At 37.2% G+C, this 24,582-nt stretch overlaps 1 protein-coding gene across 1 annotated transcript in view; it reads right to left on the reverse strand.

The window, feature by feature from the left end:
* LAPTM4B (lysosomal protein transmembrane 4 beta) overlaps window positions 1-24,582 on the reverse strand; it is a 69,863-nt gene that overhangs the window by 15,950 nt on the left and 29,331 nt on the right. Inside the window, exons 2-3 of the mRNA XM_072413241.1 lie at window positions 20,008-20,119; window positions 4,298-4,410 (exon numbers count right to left, since the gene is read on the reverse strand). Of these exons, the coding sequence (XP_072269342.1) occupies window positions 4,298-4,410; window positions 20,008-20,119 (225 nt within the window). The remainder of the gene's footprint in view (window positions 1-4,297; window positions 4,411-20,007; window positions 20,120-24,582) is intronic.

Raw genomic sequence — 24,582 nt, forward strand, 5'->3', positions numbered from 1 at the left:
TTTTTTATTCATGTATTGATCAAAGGAAATTAATTGTAATCAATTACAAGTATCTAATGTATCACTAACTTGTTGGATAATTGTTCCTTTAGGAGTGGGAAAACGCTCCTTATAGTATTCACCAATGGGAACACTTGCCCCTTGCAGTATTGGTCAGTTGGAAGACTGCCTAGGTTTAGTGATTGGGAATATTGTCCCCTTCTCCTTACAGAAGTAGCTCAATGTTCAGAAAACTCCCAGCAACCTTTAAAGAAAGGCTGCTTTAACGTCTGTCAATACAATCATTATGGCCTGTCCTATTTTAAAAAGCTGGCACCCAACTAAAGACAAATTACATAAAACATCTGCATCCTATTAAATGTATAGAATTATTTACAAATGTGGACAGATTGCCCTGAATGTGCATGTAGTTGGTAAAATACACCTATTAGTAAAAGCAATGTTTAGACCACACTCACATTGTAGCCACATGTAGGCTATTATTTGGAAATGCAGATGTTAATTTTACAAGGATTTACATAGGAAAACAAAAATACGTTTTGGGGTACTTTTGTGTATTAAACTAAATATTCTGTATCCATTTCCTGGAATCTATTATTACAATGACCCCACTGAGCATATTTTTAGGAACATGAGCCGTGTTAATAGTATGCAATATTTACTTTTATCCTCTTATATATTTTTTCCTCTTTTTGCAGACTTTCCATACTTGACACATGTTCCCACATTGCCCTCATTAGTCTGCAAAATCAAACATCACCAATTTTGTAAAAAAATGTCTCATATATTGGGCCTCAGTTATTAAAGCACTCCCAAACTGGAGAAGATAGCAAATGTTTTCAATCCTGGAGCAGATCCATTCTAGATTGGAACTCCCAGGTTCTCCCATGATAGCCTATCTTCCCCAGTCTTGGGGAGCTTTAATAAATCAGGTACCTCTTACAAACAGATATTTTATATTTATGAGTTTTTGTTGTTTTGTGATCAATACAAATTTCTTTATTGTGTTATGTAACATATAATTCTACTGTGCTGCTTTCTTCCTCCTCTCCATGAGTCTTGTTTCAGAATGTTGTTTACGTGTGACATTTACGATCCTCCAATTTACCTTCACAAACACTATTACATTAATAAAACATTTTCATTTGTTCATGAAAAGTCTGCCTTAATATGTATCAATTGGTCTGCAAATGCTCCAGGAATGTACAAGCTGAGATGACTTAAGTAAATGCTGTAGAAAATAGAAAAACAATTCATTGTGATTCCACTGGATAGATTTTATTACTTTGTGTACACTCCTAACCTTTTCTTTGAATTGCAGCATTATCATGGGAATTGCTTTTCCAAAGATCCATGATATAATACCTATCAGAGCCATAATGCAATGAGCTGAGTGTAAGTTTCAGCCTGGGAATGACATAGCCGAGAATTCTGCCATCACTATGTTTATACAAGTGTTTAAGTTTCCGGAACAGATGTATAACTCCAGGGCTGCATCCAAGCCTCCCTATAAAATCATTAAACCATTATTTGAAATTCATTTGGGAACAATGATTGTAGAAATCAGTAAACAAGTGCTGTTCAACCTATGGGTCAGGATTTAATATAGTGAAGCACGTTTTATTTTGGGGTCCCCAGCGTGCAATTATTTAAAGTGGAACAATACTATTTACCTTTATAGGTGTAAAGCTGTCAATCTTTCTGTCAAGCTGTCAAGACTGGACTAGAATCCCTTGGTGATTCTAGTCCAGTCGGTCCCACATTGTTGCTTCTTCCTTTTTCTTTCTGGCACAGACTGGACACTGGGTACTGCCATTTACTATTTATGTCACCCTATCTTGTGCTGCGCAGGCACAAGGTCAGGAGATTTGCCTTCACCGCAATTGCGTCAGATCGGCACTTTTTTTTTTACATTCCAGGAAAACCCCTTTTCCACATGCCCGATCACAGGCCGCATATATATATATATATATATATATATATGTGTGTATATATTTATATAAATATCCCATGTTTACCACTGTGATTGTAAAAAGGGAAGGGGAAGGATCCATCCCAAAAATTTTTTTTTTATTATATATAAACAAATACAAAGTAAAAAATTTAACAGACTTGCTTTAATGTTATTCATTCAAATGCCTATGAATAATCATAGAATTCATTTTATGATTATAGAACATATGACATTGTACAGAAATAAAGCAACTCTTTTGCAGGGTTAAAAAATATATATAACATTGCATGACCTGCAAAATAACTGGGTTGATACTCACTGGTCCCACCATTTCTCTGGTTTCTGTGCTCTCTTGCACAGAAACGTATCAAATGCAATTATTTTCAGGCAGCTGCAGCTGAACGGGTGGCCGGACCATGGACTATAAAACTTATTTTGCTGGTCTCACTTGTTACATTTTATGTTTTCCCAGTAGCAATGGTAAAAACATAATAATCAAACCTTCTCTTTAACTATAAGTATTGTAAAGAAATGTATTTTCAACTTTCACAGTATAGGGAGTTTTTTTAGGAGAGAATGTTTGCAGATTGCCATTTGTCAAATGTAAACAAACAGCAGGTGTTTCAAAGAATAAATAACCCACATAACTAACATTTAAAGCAGCTAGAGAGGTTAGGGATGGCATATTTGAGGCCTAGTTTACATGGATGTTTTTTAAATGCTTGGAAAATACATATTAGGCCTGATTTATCAAAGCTCTCCAAAACTGGAGAAGATAGACAATAACAGAAAAACCTGGGAAATCCAGAAAGCTTGGAATGGCTTTCCTAAATTTAATTTGCTATTTGTTGGCAAAGGTCTTCAACCCTGGATCTATTCCAGATTTTCTGGATCACTCAGGTTCTCCCATAGTTCACCTTCTCCAGTCTTAGAGAACTTTCCATAGTGTCTGCATGAATTTGCATGCCTTTATCCAGTCATTTGTATCCTGAACATTTTCTAATATGGGTATGGAAGCCTTTGTAAGCATGCCATGTGTTCTTGGATACCCCAAAAAAGTGACTCCCAAATGTTTTATGTGTTTCACCCCTGCTTTTGATCCCTTGTACTAGCAGGAGACTAAAGGTCTGTACTGACACTCTTTTGTCAGTTTATTTTAGACTATTGCCGCCAAGAAGCCTGTTCTAAGGAGAGGGGAGGGGGAAAATGAGGTGCCGGTGGCGTTCTTTCCATTAGTGATACAATCAGTGTCATTAGTGGTCAGTTGTTCAGTGAAGCGGCTGGCAAACCTCTAAACAACATTTTGGGTTGAAACAATCACAAATGATTGTCTCCAGTGACAAAAATTGAATGCTTGTGCAGAGCTAAAAAAGTAACACATAATAAAACCAGGAAATGGGGGAGCTCTAACCTATTCTAGAAAAAATGATCAAAGAACATTTGGAAAAGAAAAGGGAAATTTTAAAAAAGTCCACATTGTCCCAGTTCAATATGGATCAAGTGGAGTGTTGCCATAAATCTGTGATTGTTTGGTGTTATTATGGAAAATAAAAGCTTACCACTTCTGAAAAAAGTGTGCTACAAATTTGTCATTAGCATGTTCTGCCTCCAATAATTCACACAACAATTTATTTTAGGTGGCAACAACCCTATTTATAATAACAGTTTTGTAATACAGTATATTCTACTTTGGGCATTATTTATAAAACAGAGAATCAGACATTCCCTCAAACATTTTCTTGTGGGAATCAAATACTGTCTTTAAAACACATGAACCTGGAAGATTCCCAAGTTTGAGAGAATGTCAGATTCCCTGTTTTTAAAATGAAGCCCTTTGGGTCTATAAACTGGATATAATTATCTAAATATTGGTAACAAAGCTTTAGAAAGAGTCACTGATTATACCAAATTTGCATAGTATATTAGGGTTTTAGGCGCGTTGAATAGAATGACCCACCAGACCTGCATGCTTGCTGGCAGCCTGTGTACATTTATGATCTTTACTAAGAATGAGAAAATGTAATAATATACATTTACATATATAAATAAATGCCATGCATATCTTGATTGTCAAAAATGTATTTCTCAATCATAATTATATTACATTTTCAAAAAACTTGCAAAACTTTCCTTTATGAAGCTAAAACTGGAGGCATAAACATAAAACTTTTATTCTAGTCTTCGAATATTTTGCCCATTTATTAAAGAACAGACTTTTACATTATGGATGTTCTTTACACTGATAGATAGTCCTGTCTTACTTAAATAAAATAAATACCTCCAGCATTATAAGAGCCCCATTTTCTCATCTAGAAGACAAATCCCAGCCATCACAGCACTTACCTTAAAAGCCAGAATAATACTCATGAAGCATAGAATGATCACAACAAGGCAAGTAGGATTCACGGACAGAATCTCTTCCTTGTATGGAAAGCTTGACGGCTGCAAGAGAGAAATACATTGTTGTTATAATGGATTCTATTAGAAAATACAGGATAATAAATTGCTCATGTCATCTCTGTTGGATGAAAGGAGTTTCCAACTGTGAACCCACTCTGGGCATATGTTATGTTGTGAAGGGCTATTACTATCTGGCGTTATGTCAGGCAAACAAACACAATTACGAGACATGACAAATTGAATCTCTTGCTTTCATTATTCTTTCTACTCTTATTGAAAATAAGAGCATGATGGGACAGCTTTATGGAGATATATGGAACTCTTAGGAGGTCATAGCACATGTGGACTTAATTAAGTTCTGTAAAAAACATCATCTGAATAATCTAACCGGGTTCAGAAATTTGTGCATACAGGGCCAAAACTTTTGTTTAGTTTAAAAGGGATGGGTTACAAAACTTGTCAGGCTTGTTGCTGGTGTTCCTTATGGGGAAATTCACCCTTTTCACCTGTCTTGGTAACCACTGTCACCAGGTGAGGGAAAATCCAAAATGTTCAATTGTCAAAAGATCAGAATTAGATTATGGTGACAAAAGAGGATTTTGCTAATTTTTGGGCCTGATTTATTAAAGCTCTCCAGGGCTGGAGCACATAGAATATCATGGGAAAACCTGGGTGATTTCTTATATTTGTCTACCTTCTTCAGTCTTAGAAAGCTTTGACAAATCAGACCCATTGGGCCTGATTTATTAAAGCTCTCTGAGGCTGGAGAGGATTCACTTTCATCAGTGAAGCTGGTTGACCCAACAAACCTGGAATGGATCTGATCCAAAACATTTGATAACAAATAACAATAGACTTTTAAGAAATCCATTCCAGGTTTGCTGGATCACCCAGCTTCACTGATGAAAGTGTATCCTCTCCAGCCCTTGAAGAGCTTTAATAAATCAGAACCATTGTGTCTATGGGACAGGTAGAGAGGGAAAATCTTCCCTAAAAATGTATAAAACTGACAGATTATTTAACTCTTCTCTACTCTATCGAAAAATGTTTGGGCTTCAGATGTGTTGAAAGACAGTTGATAATTGCACCAACATATTGGCCCTGGAGTGCCTGTTCTGCCACCTCCTGCTATAACATTACGGCCCTGCTATACATTTGGGGCCGTAATGTTATTTGAACACATAAAACCAAGAGTGACCATTTTCAGATTTATTGCTGGCTTTCTAGGAACAATAGATCTTTTCCATGTTCAGGTTTATAGCTGGCATTGTAACTAAAGAATTTATGAAAAGTTTTTATCTGCTAAATTCAAAGTGATGTTATGCCTCAGCCTTTAGAAATGTAAGGCTCCCACCAGAGCCATGGAAATGTCTCTAATATATATAAACTGTTTATGATTGAAGAAAACCAGTGATGTAAAAATCTGAGGTTGGCCAATGCTGACCTACTTCTAAAAATGTCAGTTGATTGGTTGCTGTGTCCATCCAATTATCTTCGCACTTTCTCCACCAATGGGCCTCATTTATTTAAACTCTCAAGGCTGGAAAGGATACACTTTAATCAGTGAACCTAGGTGATCCAGCAAACCTGCAAAGGATTTCTCTTTTGCTATTTGTTAGCAAATGTTTTCAATCCTGGACCAGAACTATTCTATGATTGCTGGATCACCCATGTTCACTGATGAAAGTGTATCCTCCCCAGCCAGAAAGTTTTAATAAATCAGAATAAACATGCAGATCATGGCGTCAGAACTTATCTGCATATTTCTTCCTACTTAGTGAATTAGAAAGCAATCAGGTCATAGGATCTGTAAAAAGATACAAAAAGGAAAGCACTACTACTACACAGTATTATGACATATTACGCTTTACAAAGTCCATAGTCATGTCATTGGCTGTCCCTCAAAGGGGCTCACAACTTAATGTCCCTACCATAGTCATATATCATTATCACAGTCTAAGGCCAATACAGGGGGACCCAATTAAACTAGCAGCATGATTTTAGAATGTGGGAGGAAACTGGAGTACCCATAAGAAACCCACGCAAACACGAGGAGAACCTGCAAACTCCATGCAGACAGTGTCCTGGCTGGGATTCAAACCTGGACTTTGTATAAGAAAACCAGTAATGTAAAAATTTGAGTTTGGCCAATGCTGACCCAGTACTAAAAATGTCAGGTAATTGGTTGCCATAGTGCTGGAAAGGCCGGAGTGCTAACCTCTTAGCCACCATGCTGCCCCAATAGAATTATTGTTTGTGTGCCGAATAAGTTTTACTTGAAAAGAGATTTCCAATTAAATAGATTGATAGAATAAAGAGTCAACATGTTTCAGGAATCCTAAGATGCTTCCTTCATTAGAAATTGAAATCGTTGGATTGCCAAAACCAGAAACTAGAACAAACTTTTGATTTATACTAGCCAAAAAGATTTTTGTGTTGGGACAACCCATTTATATAATCTAGATTATGTTACATCCAGAATTTTTGAGCCCTGATGAATGATGTCCATTGAAACTCCTTGGTCCAGTAATAGGCTGAGGTTTCTTTAAATTAGTTGCATTGCTTTAAATCTGATCTCTGGGATGATCCTATACTCCCCACTACAAACTTCTGTAACTGACCACTGGAATTAAAAAGTATGTAAAACCCATTTATACTCACCTAAAGAAGTGGTCACATGGAGTTCCATCACAGGATCTTCCCTCTAACTATCCTACAGGTTCCTACATTCTGGGCCCTTCTTCCCCATTACTGCTTGTGTGATGGATTTCCTATTGGCTGTCCAGTGATGAGATCCATACATAATATAGAATGGATGACCAGTAAGAAGGGACAGATGGGAACCAGCTGACGGATCTGCATAGTTAGATCAGTGGTCCTCCAGACCCAAGAGAGGTATTGTCATAGGACTTTGTTAATGGATTTAGGTAAGTATAATTTTTGTGTGTAGAAACCACAAAAGCTTGTCCTGAAAATGTAACTGTTACTGCAAATAAAAAAGGATCATGGAGAGTACTTAAAGCAGAACTGGAGCTCTACCTGCAGAATCTGCGAGGCTTTATTGCAGAAAGAAGCAGACAATGTCCCTTCTTCACTATACTTACCTGCCTACTATCTTCTTTAAGAAAAATCTGGGTAACTCCTGCATGATTCCTAAATATTAGGTATCCTGGAGGAGGAGAGGAAAAAGATAGTGGCACAGAATGGAGACAGATGAGTGGATTTAAATAATTGCAATCAGGCAGGTTAGTTTATTTATTACAGAAGGGATATCACCTGCCCCTCCTGCCATAAAGGATCTGTCTGGTTGCAACATTTACATTTTTTCATTTAGTTCTAGACTTTAACTCATTGTCATTGCAAAGGCACTAATGTTTAAGTAAACTTTAATGAAAAGTTTAAAAGCATACTGAATGTGTTGGGGGTGGAAGGCAGAAGTGGACAGGAGATGGTTTTGTATAGGCATGGGCTTTTTAACATCTAGGTCAATTGTGAATCAGTTGTTTTTCTACACTTCCACAATCAATTAATTATAATCAGAAGGTTACGTGTGCAATTACATAATTTAATAGTGCAAACAACCTGTAGCTATTTCGGGATCTCAGGGTATCCTCTTCTTGGATACAATGTCCATATACTACAAAGCACCTTTTCTATAAATTAACTTTACCATTAATTTTTAATGAATTCACAATGGAGAACACAGTGTTGTATTAACTGTAACACTGGAGTGATTTCATTGTGTACCGCGCTCCCACAGGATGTGATGTCATCTTTCTGGCCTACGCTTAAGGCAAACATGCCAAACAGACACTGAATGAAACGTCTCATGCAAATACACATCTCGGTTTGAGAACAGAGGCTTGCTGTATGATATCATCTAGCAATTAGCTGGTCCTCTCAATTTCTACAATTGCTTAAATGGCAAAAAACATGCCAAGAACAGGAATTATAACAGAATAACTGACAGCAGCAAAACGCAAACCTGGTTACCGTCTTGTTTTATTATTTTTCTTGCTACATGACCACTGAACTTCCTGTCAATTTCTGATTTTAGATCATAAAATGTTTTAAAGAAACTCAAGTTTTTGTAGAAAAGGTATTCTGAGTTGCTGTAAAAATTACAATTTACAAATCACATTTTCATGCAAACTCACTGCATATTTTCTAAACAACTATTGGGAAGTTATGGGAAGTCTTTGGATGAATAAAAGAGGGCTGCTGAAACTTGGTCAGTTTTAAACACTGTTGTGGGGTGTAGTAATGTGGCATCATCAGGAATGAAATTCAAAAATGATAAAGAGAGTGGTGTACTCATTGCTGGGATTATTATCTAATGACAGCCATTCTTCATTGATAAAGCACAAGATGGATTACTCGAAGTTTACGGCTTACTGTCATATGAAAACAAGGGACATCAATTGAGGGAGGCCAAGAAAGAGCTTTCGGAGATAAAGGGACCCAGTCCTGCCTTGTATGAATTCAGAGATTGAATGACTGGAGTCTTGGCAGCATCAAATAACAACTCAATTAAGATGAGAAGCCTTGTAATAGCACCTGTTCCTCTGTGGCATTTATTCATCCTCCATGGTATAAGGCTAGGTACACATGTGCAATAAATATCGTTTGAAAACGAATGATCAACAAATATGCACGATTATTTTGAACGATCCTATTGTGCACAATTCTGTACATGCTGTAATGATACAATCATTCAAATATAATCCACCAATAATGTACAGGGTAGATACGATAGTTTGAACGATGCAGGAAGTGACATGTACAGGAGAAAGTGTATCACAGAACAATCCACGATCACTGAACAACCGTACACACAATAGATTACTAACCATTGTCGCCCAATCAGATCCGCCGGAATGGTCGTTTGTTTCCATCGAGATTCCTCATTTGTTGGCATCGTTGACCAGTCCTTGTGCACTTTTTTTGTTAAAAATTATTGAACGATCTTTCGTGGATCGTTAATTTCCAACGACAATTATTGCAAGTGTGTACGCAGCCTTAATGTCATTACAGTCCTGTAAAGGCATTACAATTTAGTCTCCTCTCCTGGCCAGGTTTGGAACCATTGTATGCTACTTATTCGTGTTGGCTTGTTACAGAACAAACCTGCAAGCAGCCTCTCTGTTTCACTCTGACAGACTCCAGACCTACAGGTCCAGTTGACCGAAACTTTGCCTCTCCAATCACATAGACTTTGCACAAATTTTCCAACTGTCCATATGCAGCTCCAACTTACACATGCCAATAAAATTAATAATACCCAGCCTTGGATTCTGGTTTTATCATGGTATATATAAATCTAGAATATTGCTTCACTCTTATGCATTTCATAATATCTCAGTATTATCCTTCATATAACATTTTCCACGATAGTTACAAAAGAAATGCTGAATCCTGGATAGTGATTTCATAGATGGTATGAAAACATGTCACCCTTACAGATGCCAAAAACATCATTGGTGTCAGAGGTAACTGACCTGAGAGTCACAAACCATTCATTGTTCAAGGACCCCCTAGCAATATCTGGAGGAACCCCAGGGTTCGACAGAAACCTGGTTGAGAAACACTGTCCTAGCCTATCTCCAAAAGTTGGGAGACAAGGGTACTTCAAAAATTTCCTCCACTCGATTGTCCATTCATAAAATACAGGTATTGCAGTATGAAACTTGGCCTGCTTAGCACAGAGAAAGAACTCAATGCGAGGTGGAGAGCCAGTCACCTGGCTCTGCTTCTGAATTTTTTTCAGAGACCCCGATCTGGAACAAACTTTCAAACCAGTTCCAGGGCAGAAACTCAGAAATTACACAGGCCATTGCACTAGCAAGAATGAAAGAAACTAGCATTTTCAAGAGGAGTTGAAGGAAAGTGGTTTAACATACTTAAAGTAGGGCATGGTTCAGTTTTACCATATACCATGTTTATATACAACTAGTATAGGCACCTGCATTTTATATCAATTTTTATTGAATTGTTTAATGCACTGCACAGCAGCATTGAACATTTGTAAATGCCTGAGCTATGTATACGGGATATCCCAGCTTCTAGTGTGGGGGTCTGAATGAACTCCAGTACAGGCTGGGGATGACGTCCTCCTGGCCTGGCCAAACTTTATGGCCGAATATTGCAATTTGGAATATATAGAGGAAAGAATAAGGTGGTGGACAGGTAAGTATACTTAACAAATTGTGATCAGGCAGGCAAGGTGATTTTATTTCAGAAGGGACATCATCTGTTCCTCTGCAATAAAATATCTGCCAGGTTGCAATTTTTTGCAAGGGTTTAGTTCCGCTTTAACTATTCAATTATCAGACTGGAGGCAAAGAGATGGCACCACTTTATTTAACGGAAAACATGATATCAATTTCCTAGCAATGCAGCTTCAGGGCTGTGCAAATCCTGACTAGCTTAAAAATAATATTACAAATTTATCAAAAGGTAAAAAAGCTTCTATATAATATTATAACGGTTATCTTGTATTTATATAAAGCTCTTTACAAATCCCATAGTCATGCTGTAATCTCTGATCTACATCCAGGCACCTTTTGCTTGCACTGTGGAATTGGGGAGTTTGTCATTGATTTAGGATGTGAAGACGAGTGCAGCCTGTAATGTTGTAGGCAGATGGCTCTATTCTGCACAAGCTCTATACAAGTAATTAAAGCACATTGCAGCTGTCAGAAAATGAGATATGAGGAGTTTGTCACTCATTGAGGTTCATCATCGCCTTCTGCAGATGACAATATCACCCAGGAAAATCTTTCTTGTCTCCTTTTGCATATTCTGTCTACTTTCATCTTTGGGGAATGCTGTCTGCTAGAAAAAAGACAAGTGTGTATGAAGGCTGGAACAATTATGTACCATGCAGATGTTCTAAGTTTAATTAGTAATTAGTAGCAAGTAGATAATGCAAAAGAAGGAAAGTAGGAACTTTTATCCGGAATGTTTTTTTCACCAGTTCATACTAGTGTCTTATGATAATGAGCAGTAAAATGTAGGGTTTTATAACAAATTACTGCAACAGCACATTAATCATCTAAAATGCCACCACAATAGACTCTTATTCCCCTTTCATACCTGTGATGGAAAACCCAGTGGTTGGCCTGGGAGCACAACAATTGGTGTTACACATTGGCACGTAGTTGTGGCTGAACTGCAGTTCTTCTAAAAGTGACCTAATGGACAAAGGTGACTTGTTGCCTTCTGCCACCGTGCTATATTCTGCTGCAGCCATGTACAAAAAAATGGTTCCCAACTGTGGGACTATGGTTGAGCCAGCAGCAGAATGTTGCAGTTCACTGTGGGTCAGATATGGCTCCTATATCAGCAAGCAAAACACCTGCACAACAATGCACCATATCATAAATGCTGTGTTTTGTGATGAACTTTATTAAATAAAAAATTACTCCAGTCTTCCTCCTCTTCTTTTTGTTTCTGCAGATGATCTATGGTCATCTGTATTGGCCGTGCCAAGCTAAAGTAACTCCCACACACACACACAAAGGAAACCGGGACATACAGGTTAGACTTTATTTCTGCTGAAGGGACATCACCTGTCCCTTTATCTAATAGCAACCTGCCTGAAAGTAGAACTTTAATTCTCCTTTATGGTGTGCAGCCAGCCCATTCATAATGAAGTGGCTGCCTTAATACAGTGTACCCAAATGTATGAGCGTGTGTTTTACTAAAGAACATTTCTTATTGCAACCCATTGGTGAATTGATTGTCTAAATGTATCTTTAGTTTACCTATCCACACAAAGGAATTTTCAGGTAACCACTTTCAAACAGCAATAATGATCAAACAGCTGAATATAACTAACCAACAACAGTTTATTTTTATATCGAATTACCTAAATTGCTGGTGGTATGTTGCAATTATCCATTTATCAATGTTTGCAAACAAAGCAGATGAAATTAGTTTAAAATTGCTACATGCATGGTCAATATAAGATTTTTCCCCTGACATTCACAGCGCACTACAACCTGAAGTCCTCATATAGCTAGCACCGTGTGCCTGACTGCAGAGCAGAAAACCTACAATGTATTAATCAGTTTTTATTAAGTCTGTAGTGTTTCCTCTGTAACTCTGCAAGCTAAGCAGTAATATTCCCCCTCCAATTATGTTATTAGAGTGCGGAATGGTGCCAGCACTTGGGAAAAGCAGCAGACGGCCAGGACTATCCGATTGCTTCCACCGCATAAAGTATCTAATGAAACCATAACTTCATATTGGCTAACATACTGCAAGCTGCAGATGCTCTCTCTAAGATTTTGGAGGACAATTCATTAGCAAAGTGGGAAGAGGATCAGACAGGGACAGCTGGTGAGACAAACAAAATCATATCCATCTAGAGTTTTTCAGCATCTCAGAGGCACAAAAAAAATATCCATTTCGATGTCTGCAATAGGAAAAAGCTGGCAATGCTTTTTCATAGTGAAAGGGATTTATCATATTCTGCCAAAGTACAGTATGTCTGAAGCACACCCTGGAACTCCCAGTGTGGTCATGTGACCACATTATGTCACTGCTTCATAAACTGGAACACTCCAAACAAACAAAACAACTGTACTTCAATCATATCTAAAAGCCAGTTTTTTGTTGCTGTTTTGGTTAAAATCCTGAAAGAGGTTTTTACACTTTCACACTTTATAAAACAAAAAGTTTAAGTTTTAGATATACTAATGGATCATACTTGGTTAACATGTAGGGTGGTTGTTCCATGGTTCAGACATCACCCTCTCTATGAGCTAACTCTGGCCTTCCTTACACTAAAGAAAAGGACTAAAGGCTGCCGTTCCACCCAGAAGAACTCACTTCAGTCTGATGTATTTCATGTAAATTTTACGAACAAGCTAAAGTCATCTGTCTGCCAAAGAGGTTTAGTTAGGTGCTGACGTAATTTATTTGTTGACTGGAGTTTTCCGTTAACTACGTGGAATAGGTCAAACGGTCTATTGGAATGGAGGAAAATGGAGTGTTCTGATAATCACTTTGAATGGCCGACTATTGTCTCCGCTCTCTTACCACACAACCAATGCCCAGCAGAGCTTAATTATCCACAAGGCAACAAAGTTGGTCGGAAAACCAAATGCATTTCTATAGTCCACCACTTCAGGAAGAAATTAAATAAAACCTTTATTGGAAATGTTGACACTGTGTAGCTTCATTTATTATTCAAATCAGTTTATTATATATTCATATTAAGAGATGACTGTTTATTGTATAGGGTCTTTACCATTTTCCAACAAGGTAAGGGAATATTTTACCACTGGCCATCAAAGTAAGAGTTCACATCTTTACTGATCATTAGCTGATTTTTCACCGACCACCAAAGTAAAGAAGCACTTCTTCACTAGGCACAAATCTAAGGAGATACTTCAATGTAAGGGGCACTCCTTTGACAATCAATGTGAGGGACCATTATACTAACCACCAATGGAAGAGGACACTACAGGGACTACAGCTATAAAAGGGGACATTTCTCCATTGACAGTCAATGGAAAGCACACTTCTGAAATGAATAACAAAGTAGGAGGCATTACACTATCCCCCAATATAAAAGGATACTACAAGGAACAGAAATAAAAGGGAGCATTTCTTTACAGACAACCACTGTTGAGGGCACTACACTAATTTCCAAGAAAACGGGGCACCACTCGTCTCACAAAGAACGTAAGAGGACATTTCACCATGCAATGTTATTGGCCACGTCTTTAATGACCACCAATATGAGGAAGCACATTGTCACACTATTTACAAGCGCTAATTATTTCAGAGTTTGGAACTTATATAAAATGCTGCTCAAAAGAAATAGTGGGGTAATAATTGCAGCTTTAAAAAGGTAGAGTTAATAAAATGCTAGGAACAGATTTCTCCAATACATATCAGGTTGTAACATTTGTAGGATAGTAAAATTAGTGTTTTGTTGGTTACAAAAATGATTTATTTATTGTTTTGTCTTCATATACAGGAACAAAAGGTCTGTCTTGAGCGAACTGTGTTGGTCCTATCAAACATTGGCTCCAATAAAGCCTCATATGTACAGATAACAGAGCCAAGCGTCCTCTATAAGAAAACACTTTATAACACATGCAGTCCAGCTCAATTCAAATAATTGTTGTGTTTTCCAGGCAGAGCATTGGGTAGTAGATAAATATTTGGCAAGATTCTTAAAAGCCTTCCAACAAAATTTATGACGGCCCAACACTGCAGAAGAGTTTGCTGGCTCGGATCCATGTGTAAATGAATTAAACAAAAACTCATTACCAATATAGCCATAAAATTAGATTTTTCTGGCTCCGTAGCACTGGGAAGTTTTCCCATTAGTCACAGTGACTGAGACACAACATTGTGCTTTAACCTCATGTCATATCATGGAGGCAGGCTTCAAGGTTAAATAATCATCTCAGTGGAGCTCCATTTGACCTCATAATGCTTGGTCACCAATAACACCTTCACTGCACTGAATTTGATTTATAGCCTCAATAAATCTCAAATGCTATATTGGGCCTAGATTTGGATTTCATCTGTGACAACAAGCATAGGAGGAACATAGTCGCTACCTGGATTTCAGATGGCTGGAATGCAGAGAAAAAAATATTGTCCAACGATATGAAAGGTGATTAAGGTTGAACTAATAATCACACTATGATTTTATTGGAAACCAAGAATAGTGTCATAGCAAAAACTTTTTGTAGAATAGAAAAGAAAGAGAAAAGGCAGGCTTTTTTTGTCAGCACAGTATAATAATATATAAATTCAATTAAAATTTTAATTTTGAATTTTTATAAAATATGAACTTTAATTAGTAAACCATTTAATCATATCTACAAGTAATTTATTTAGGGTCTCCTCTGTCCCCTGAGGAAGCCCATCTGGGTGAAGCGGGTTGGGATAAAACCCCGCTTTCTGACCTTTTAGTTATACGCAAATTTGTGACTTGTTAGTCAGTGGTACAGTGTGGATAAATTACTCCTTTTGCTACCTTATAAACGTTGGTTTTATCTTCATAAACAATTTCATAGTTTTTTTTGTATACGAATAAAAATTGGAATTGATTTTATATATTATTATCTTTTCTGTGCCTTTTCTCTTTCCTTTCTGTTCTATGAGTATAGTCCAAGTTGTGGACGTTAAAGGCTTTGGCACTCATCCAAGTAATTGGGACAATTTTGTGGTGCTGAGATATGCAAGGCTAGCCACACTCAATGTGCTAGTGCACTTAAAATTTTTTTGTAGCCTAAAGACATAGGAACAGTGGTGGGTAGGTAGGGTACGGGTGGGATGATAACTGGGGGGTGGCTTTAGGTATGGCAGTGTGGGGTCCATTAATTGGAACTCCAGATGCAGTTCTCCCTGCTAGTAGGAGAGTTTAGATGGGAAAGTGATGTGGTGGTGTGAGTGCCAAGGCCAAGAATTACACTGACTGTGAAAATCACAGCAAAAGCCAGGAGGTAGGGAGGTGGTGTTAACTGATGGGTCCTCAAATTAGTAGGCAAAGTCCCATTGCAACCCAGGCTTACCTGCTGCAGTGACTGCTCTGATTGTACCTACCACTGGGTATGGCAGTTGTTGATGGCATTGGTCTACATTTAAATGTCAATACTACACATGCATAGTAGGGACACAATATTATTACTTACCCAGCAGTACTCCTAAACTTTTTTAGTGTGACGTGATCTTTGCTGACAGTGCCAGTTAGCTATTGGCACAAGTCTACCATCCCTAGTATCTTATTTGAGGCTTGTACATGCTACATAATCCGCTGAGGAAACCTGCTCCCTGTGCTGGGAGGCCATGTCTAGTACGTGCAGGTATTGCTGGAGGTTAGGGAAGATAGCACTGCCATTAAATGATGAGATTGTGTTCTTCTTCATTTCATGTACAGTGGAACCCCATCTACTTCTATGGGGGACAATTGATCAGGCTTTCTCTCTTATAAGCCTATGGTGTTCTTTAAACACTTGCAAGATTTCATAAGCTGAAAGTTTCCATGTGTTTAAAATATACAGAAACCACATACTACAATCTGTACTACAAGTCCTAGGTCCACAAAGTTCACTTCAGCGCACTTTCCCCATAGTTAAGATGAAGAAGGAATCCGAAGTCGGAAATGATATTATAGGCGCACCTAGTTCCTCCATTACAAAGGAAAGCTTCCATTGTAACAAACCATTTTCTCTAAATATAATGCCAAAATGTAATCTTTTTTTAGTTTAACTTTAAAGGTAATTATTTTATTTGAAATTCAACACCACAATTTACTACTCATTCCTTCTAAATTATTGTACCCTCTATATTATAATTTTGAAAATGCAGTTTCATAATCAGGATTCTAAAGGAATAAATAAAAATCCATTTTTATCCTGTATACTTCTATTACAATACATACAGAAAGGGAAGGATATAGGATAGAATATAAAGTATTTATTTATAACTGTGGTCATTTGATGCTTGACCACAGTATAGCCATAATGCCCAAGCAGAGCTTAGCAGCAATGGAGAATAATGGTCTAGGCCAGGGGAAAAAATAGCATTGTCATTTGTTATCAAGGTGTCCCCAATAGAATATCTACTGTTCTGGTGACAAATATTATGTTTTGGATTACTTTCTCTGCCCTGCTAACACATGAAATGAGAGAATTACCCAAAGAGTCACACAAGCGGCAACACATTTATAACAAGTTCTCCCCCAGGTACTTTATCTAAAATAAAACAAAATCTTGGCTGGAATTTTTCTGTAAGAGTGTAAGCATTAGAAAAAATTCAGTTACCACAATATTGCACCCTCATAATTTATAAACTGTAAGTTGTTAGAATATCAGTGATCACTTGGTTCAATTACAAAACTCATTGTGTGGGGGTTTGAAATTGGTAAAGCTTATTCTGTTAGCAGCTCCCATCACTTTGGCTACATCTTGGAAATCTACCTCTCTTTGCGAGAATGGACTGGATTATGGTTAGTAATCGGCTAACGCACACAATCAATAATATGTTAGGAAAATCTGATGCTATTTGGGATCCCTGGAAGGAATACAGATCGCACTAGATGGGTGACACTTCTATGTAACAAAAGTTTTTTTTTTTTTTAAAGTCCTCCACCCCCCTTTTCCCCTCGTCCCTCTCCTGTCCACTTCTTTGACCTCTTCAGCTTAGACTTCGGGCATAAAGGGTTGTTTTTTTCACAGTCTTTTGCATTTTCCTTTTTTTTATTATTATTATGTCAGATTGTTTTTGTGCATTCTCTAAATTGGTGAGGCATGTTTGTCCTTCTGTATTACTATTGTTCATATTATTTTTATTATTGTTGTTATTATGTCATTTTTGTTTCTCTGAAAAACTCAATAAAAACATTGAACTATAAAAGGGTCAGATTGTGACAGTTTAAATGTGGCAAATAAAAACCTCACCATTTTGATTAATATTTTAATAAAATATTTAAATCTATATTCGAATTGTAAATGCTGCTTGTACACGTATAATTATCAAAAAGTGTCTTTGTGTTACTTATATAAAAACTCTTGCACATCAGCCATCGGGCAGACACTTGTTTCACTCTAGAAAAGGTTTTCCTTACCTATGTAACATAGAGGAACTCTGAAATAACGTTCAGGTCTTCAGTGAACCCCTTCTATAATTACATCCACAGATCACAGTAAATTAGTATTGTGGTTATTGGGAAGAATGCCTCTTACATTGTTAGCCAGTGGGAAGAATGTCACCCTTACAGATAGCCAAAAAAACCATTGGTGTCAGTAGTAACTAACCTGAAAGGAACCCCTAGCAACGTTTGGAGGAACCCTGCTTGAAAAACACTGTTCTGAACTAAATAAGCCCAATTATATTGCACATGGCTTCCAGGTGTGATGCAGAGGCATCTAGGTTGGGATTACAAGAAAGATATCACTACTATATATATATATACTATCAGGTCCTCATTGGAGTGACACCAGAGAGCAGATTTAAAGTGTGGAGGTAAAACAACAGACCTGCACAACTGTATTCTATAAAAACATAAGTAAACTTCTTACTATACATTGTGCCAAGCATGTGTAAATCACAAAAATAGCTAACCAAAACTACAAACATTTTGCAAAGTAGCATATAAATGTAAAGATCAGAAAAAAGAGTTTGTTAGATAATGTGCACTAAACATAGAGATTTCAAAATGGTAATCATTCATATTTAAATCTATTTAAAAAATGAAAATGTATTTAAATACACAATAGCATATAAATGTAATAAACTGGCAACTGTTTCTCTCAATCGGCTTCAGGATGTAGACGTGCAACCTTTTTAAAGCAGCCATAAATCCAATATTCAAGTCTATACCTATCCCGGCCAGCTCTGTAATTATGTCATCATTATAAAAAGTAAATAACGCCTGTCATAAGATGTTTTATGTGTACGTTCCAGGCATGCAGTCATATGAAAACAATGATAAACTAAATGAAGACGTTTCCAATAGCAATCAAACATCTGTACCCTCTGGTTACAAAATAAAAAATGACAAAAGATCAGTTGATGAAGGCAATTTTAAAGGGGGTAAGTTTATATTTACATAAAACTGCCAGCAGGTGTGTATGACCTTATGAGTGAAATATGTGATTTTTCCGAAAACATATTGTATCCAAAGGTCGGAGATGTCATAACACTGTGCATTCTTACAAAGTATGTATAAGCATACAGCTGTACTTGTTTGAGGCTTGATTCTTGCTCAGGATTTTCTGTTCTGCAATGTGCGTTGTGGCATATTTTTTACTATTTTTTAGCATCAACAGCTTTTCCCTGCATTTGTTGTGCACACTCTTAAAAAATGAAATACAAATAATCTCGATTGCTCAAATGAAATATCATAATAAATTAATAATAGATCAATGAATTATAGGTGTATATGAGCAGGTTCAATTTTCTTTTACTCTGTAGCCTTCTAGTTAATTGTAAGTGGGAGGCTGCTGCCATCCAAAAGAGGTCTGTAGGTGAGTGGGTGCTAACTTTGGGGGTGGAATGGGGAGTTTTTATACTAAAGTAAACCTATCCTTTAAACCCTCATTGTATCTCCGAAATGAAATGTGTTATAAGGGTTAGAACAGCCATTTTCAACCAGGGTTCCTCCAGTGATTACCAGGGGTTCCTTGAACTGTGGCCGATTTATATCCCACTTAATGATGCCTGTATAGTTCTTGGGCGAACATCACTTAGTAGAGCCAGCCACGTGACTCTAATGGTGTTTTAGGTCTCTATAAATATGATTTTTAAGCCACCACTGTAGGGGGACATTCTATCCATTGGTTTTTCCACAAAATTGGCTTAAATAGGGGTTCCCTGAGACTTGAAGATAATTTCAAGGGTTTAAAAGTTAAGAGAGGCTAGATTAGAACTTTTGTCATTATATTATTGCTGTATGTGTCTCCATTTGGGAGATTTAAATGTGTCAAACAGAACAAAATGTGCAAGGGAACCTTCCAACTATTTGTCAAGAAAATGGATGTCAGGAAATGATTTAAAATTCACCCAATGGCCACAATGGCAGCAATATAAACAATTGATTTAATGCAGTTTGGTGAATTTCAAGCGATCCTTCAAATGAACAAAAATGTGACAGTTTTGTAATATTAATTTTTGTTACTTACTGGCCTCATCCATATAATAAAATTCATTCTTAATGTCATTGCTTGGAAGGTGGTAGAGGTCTGGGTCAGCAAGGGCGCTCAGCAGTATAAGAAGGACCAATGAATTTATTATCTGTAAAAAATAATAAGAAGATGTTAGCTAGCTATACAACTCAAGTCATTAAACTTTCTGAACAAAGTATAAGTTGACAGTCTATTGGAATGTAGGTAGGCATACTATAACCAGTGCGAGTAAAAATGTCCTAGCATTAGTGGAACAAAAACTGACCATCATCATCAGTAGAAGAAATGGTCCCCTACCTTTGGGAGAATTATTTCCGTATCCTTGATGTCAAAGGAAGGAAAAGCATTGTTGGTTTCATTAGCAGGAATAGTGCCCCATTGTTGTTCTAGTGGGAGGAATAATGTTCCTTTTTGGTGTCAGAGGTGGAAATTGTGCACCATCATTGGTGTTGGTGGGAAGAAACGTAGCACTGGCATTGGTGGGAGGAATAGTGCCAGATTGTTGTTGTTAGTGGGGAAGTAGTGCCCCAATGCTGGCATCAGGGAGAACAATAGTGCCTCTCATTGGTGTGTTACCCTTTTGTTGATGTCAGTGGGGGGAATGGTGCCACATCAGTTGTTGGTTGTCAGAGGTGGGACTAGCACCCCATAGTTGGTGTCTATGGAAAATACAACTTCCTTCACTGACACCAATCAATTTTCTAGGGGCTAAATAAAGAGTGAATCTCACATTCATTACACAACAGTCACTCCATATCTTTGCCAAATCTAAAAAAAAAAAAAAAAGGTTTTGCCTAAACATACACTTTAGGTAAAACTTTATTTTTCATTTTAAGATTGGTAAACTAATAGATTATCCTTAGGGTTTTCCATTCTATCCTTGTCCAGGTTCAAGAAAGAATACAGGACAATTCTCTAACAAGAGTTCCCTGCAACGTTCAGTCCCACCAACCAGGACATAGAAAGCAAAAAAAACTTAACACAAAATCCTCCTACACTCACAGCCAAATAATGATTTCAATACACATCAAAATCATCTGTAGAACTTCACCAGGAACCCATCAATATTAAAATCTTATTTAGATTTATGTGGTGTGATAATGCACATGGTTAACCTTCATAGTGCCGCATGATAACATTGCACTAGGCCAGCCCAATGCAAACCTTCCCTTGGATGGATTTTTAAAGTAAATGCAACAATATTAACTTTTTACAACTCTGCCTACATAATAACAATTTCTTTTCATAGATTGGATATACCTCAGAGATTCCATAGATCATCATTTCTGCCAATACATCACAAAATACTAAGCTTGGGCAGGCGTCCAAAAAATTACATGTAACCAACCCTGGAAAGGTCACCTTTCCAATCCCATTATTAATCCTCTTTCAGATTATAAAACAAGATAAACATCTTCTTGCTTTGGACATTTCTGGGAATACCACTGAACTACAGTGCATGATATGTGGGGTGCCATGTTCCGTTGGCAAGGTGCATCGGGGTCCCATTTAGAATGAATGGCTAATGCACAGTAAAGTGGGTAACCTTGGTGGATCATGGTGCCATTATATAAGACCACAACCACCTTGACAATAGAACACATGGTACCACATATATTGCTGTAGTTAAGTGATAGAATAAATACAAAATGTGCATACACTTTTTTTGCAGTATTGTGGGCAGTGCCTCACTATGTGTAAATGGGGCAAGTTCATACCAACTGTTGTATGTTTATATTATAGGGGTAGTAGGTTGCCAAGATTCCATTGCATAAAAAAGTAATAGGAAACTATTCATACTTTCAGAGCTTCTGTTGTGAACTTTGACAATGAATTTATTCACAATGCCTACAGCTACAGAGGTGAGTGAGGGCTTGTTTAAATTAATTTCAGCTTGCTTGTTATTTTAGGGTGCATAGTCTGGGTACAAACCTAACTCCAGCCAAGACCCTTCTGTATTTTATTTGCCTCTGTCAGGATTTTAATGTTAGGGAGGTTAGGGGAATTTTTATATGTTATGGTATTCTCTTCAATGGGGACACAATCAAAAACGAAACATGTTTTTAGTAAGATGGATGTGGATGAACTGGGAACTTTGACATTGGTTGCTTGCTGTCTATGTCTTCCTACCCCCCAAACCCCTTACCCTTAATCATGCCATCTGCTGGTCGTTACATGGAACTACAGTTCTCTGCTGTGCACACCGAACCTCACCTGTCCTCATTAGTGGACTTTAAATAGAGGCCACAATTAAACACAGGTCCCACCTTAATACAAGTTTATCTGTTTGCTGTTGGTCTGGATAAAGAACTGAATGTCTCTATCCTGATTTCCCCTAAATCTGTTTGGACTGCATTTGTACTCAAGTTGAGTTTGGACCATTGCTCTGATACCACTTCTACTATCTGTCATTGCTCCGTTTTATCTATTGAACTTGGACTTTGTTTTCTTTTGTCTCACTCATTTAAATACAATGTGGTCCAAGGTGACCAAGACCTACGATCACCATACATTTATGACCGCCTCTGCTAATGAGCATCCTAAAATGTATAGTGTAGGAAATCATTGTTTCCCATTGTGTGGGACAGTTACCATCGGTGGAACATGTAAACATTTTGTTCAGACCCTAAACAAAGAACTGGATGGAAAACTTATGGCTTTCACTATATGTAGATATGCAATCCTGATGCCATCATGGCCTTATGACAAAGTGCTGGCGGTATGAAATGCATTAAGTCACTGTCATGCTTCTCACCTGGGTTCGGATATGAATAGAGCACATACACAATATGGAAAACCACTGATCACTCCTTGTTTCTGAGTATTTTTTAATTATGGCTTTCATGGTTGGTTTCAAGTACCAATAGTAGCCCTTCTGGCCTGCTGATGTTTTGTTTTTTTTTGTCACTGTGAACAAGTATAGCTGAAAATAAAATTCGCGCTCAATAAAAATCTCACCCAAACAGAACTACAGATGACACCTAGACATGGCAAAGGTCATGATAGATTTACACTACTGATGAAAGTTTTGGAAACACATAAAATAATCTCAACACAATAAACAATCTCATAACTATTCAGAATGAACTCCAAGCAAATATAGCAAACCAGTTCTGTAATATATTTTTATAAAGATATTTTATTTATTGCTAGTATATGAAATTGAAAGCTCTGCTTATGATAGCTTCCTATAAATGTGCTATTCATTTAAAAATATGAAATGTAACTTCAAATTCTCTTATTATAATTACCTAAAAGGTGTCTTTATATTTGACCTCCTGGTGCTCAGACTATGTTCAGAGGTGACGCTAGATTACAAGAACATACCTCAGGTGCTGGGGTCTAGCTTTGCCTAAGACTTAATGGAAGACAGACAATAAAAAATGATAGAGAATGGAAAATAATGGCCTTGGAATTGAGCTTCTTGTAGGCACCAGTGATGAAATTTGGCCTCACTGAATAATTCTGAGAAAGTTAAGGTTGAGAAGATGCTCCAACACTGAGCAGAAGAGGATCTGCATGGATTCTTGTGGGCTTAGGCAATGTCAGCCTTGCCTATGTGAGCCCACCTAAAGCCATAGTGATAGGTAAGTATTTTTTTTTTACTTTTTTTGTGTCATCAGCTTTTGATGCTTTATATTTTTTTAATCAGCTAGTGGGGCTTTATTGTCGCTAATGCAGTATTAGTGTGACAATATATAATAGGATCACTAGACAGAAGTCTAATACTATAAATGGCCATAGATATAAAAGGAGGATCATTTGGAATGAATACATAGCACCATTCACTTTTATTACAAAAAGTAAATTCCAGTTACAAGACTGCATAATACGGTATTTCAATATGAGAAAGCATCTAACCTATTACCTATTCAGACCTAATATTACAATACCAATACTGGAAACACACCCCAGACCCCTCTGGACTAAACATATTTTACTTTCACAAAGATCCTATTGACTTTTTAGGACCATAAAGTGTCTCCCTTAACCCATTGGAATTATCGGGGATGGTTTAATTCTTCCAATCTCATTCACATTCAGGAAAATTTATCGCCCTCCACTCTCCATTATGAATTCTGCTTTCAGGAATTTGCAGTAAGTGAGATTTACAGTCCTCCCACTTTGTTAATGAGTACTCCACATTAAATTGTGTTAGGCTGCACTAATGGAACTACACTGACGGCCAATATCTACTTAGAGCTAATGAAAAACTGTCTGGAGGTGCGTGTAAAACAAGGACAGCACAAAATTATATCTGGGGAATATTTATTACTACTTCTCTTTTTTAAAAGGAATTAACTGCAAGTTATAGAATTTAAAAAAAAAAAAAAGCTATATTTGGAGAAAGGAGGTGAGACTCACTAAATATGACATACAGACTGAAAAACTAGGAAGGAAGAACTAGTTATGCCACTCAGAATTAAATGGCTTCAGGTGGTCTGAATCACCCACCTATGAATGTCTCTATATAACAAAGCAATGGATTCAGGGTTGGGGACATGGATCTGTAGGCTCCGTATAACATCTAAAGACATTGGCCAGTCATCTGTGGCCAACTAATTGCATGTA

The sequence above is a fragment of the Pyxicephalus adspersus genome, chromosome 5 (genome assembly GCF_032062135.1).
Source record: "Pyxicephalus adspersus chromosome 5, UCB_Pads_2.0, whole genome shotgun sequence".
Taxonomy (NCBI): Eukaryota; Metazoa; Chordata; class Amphibia; order Anura; family Pyxicephalidae; genus Pyxicephalus; species Pyxicephalus adspersus.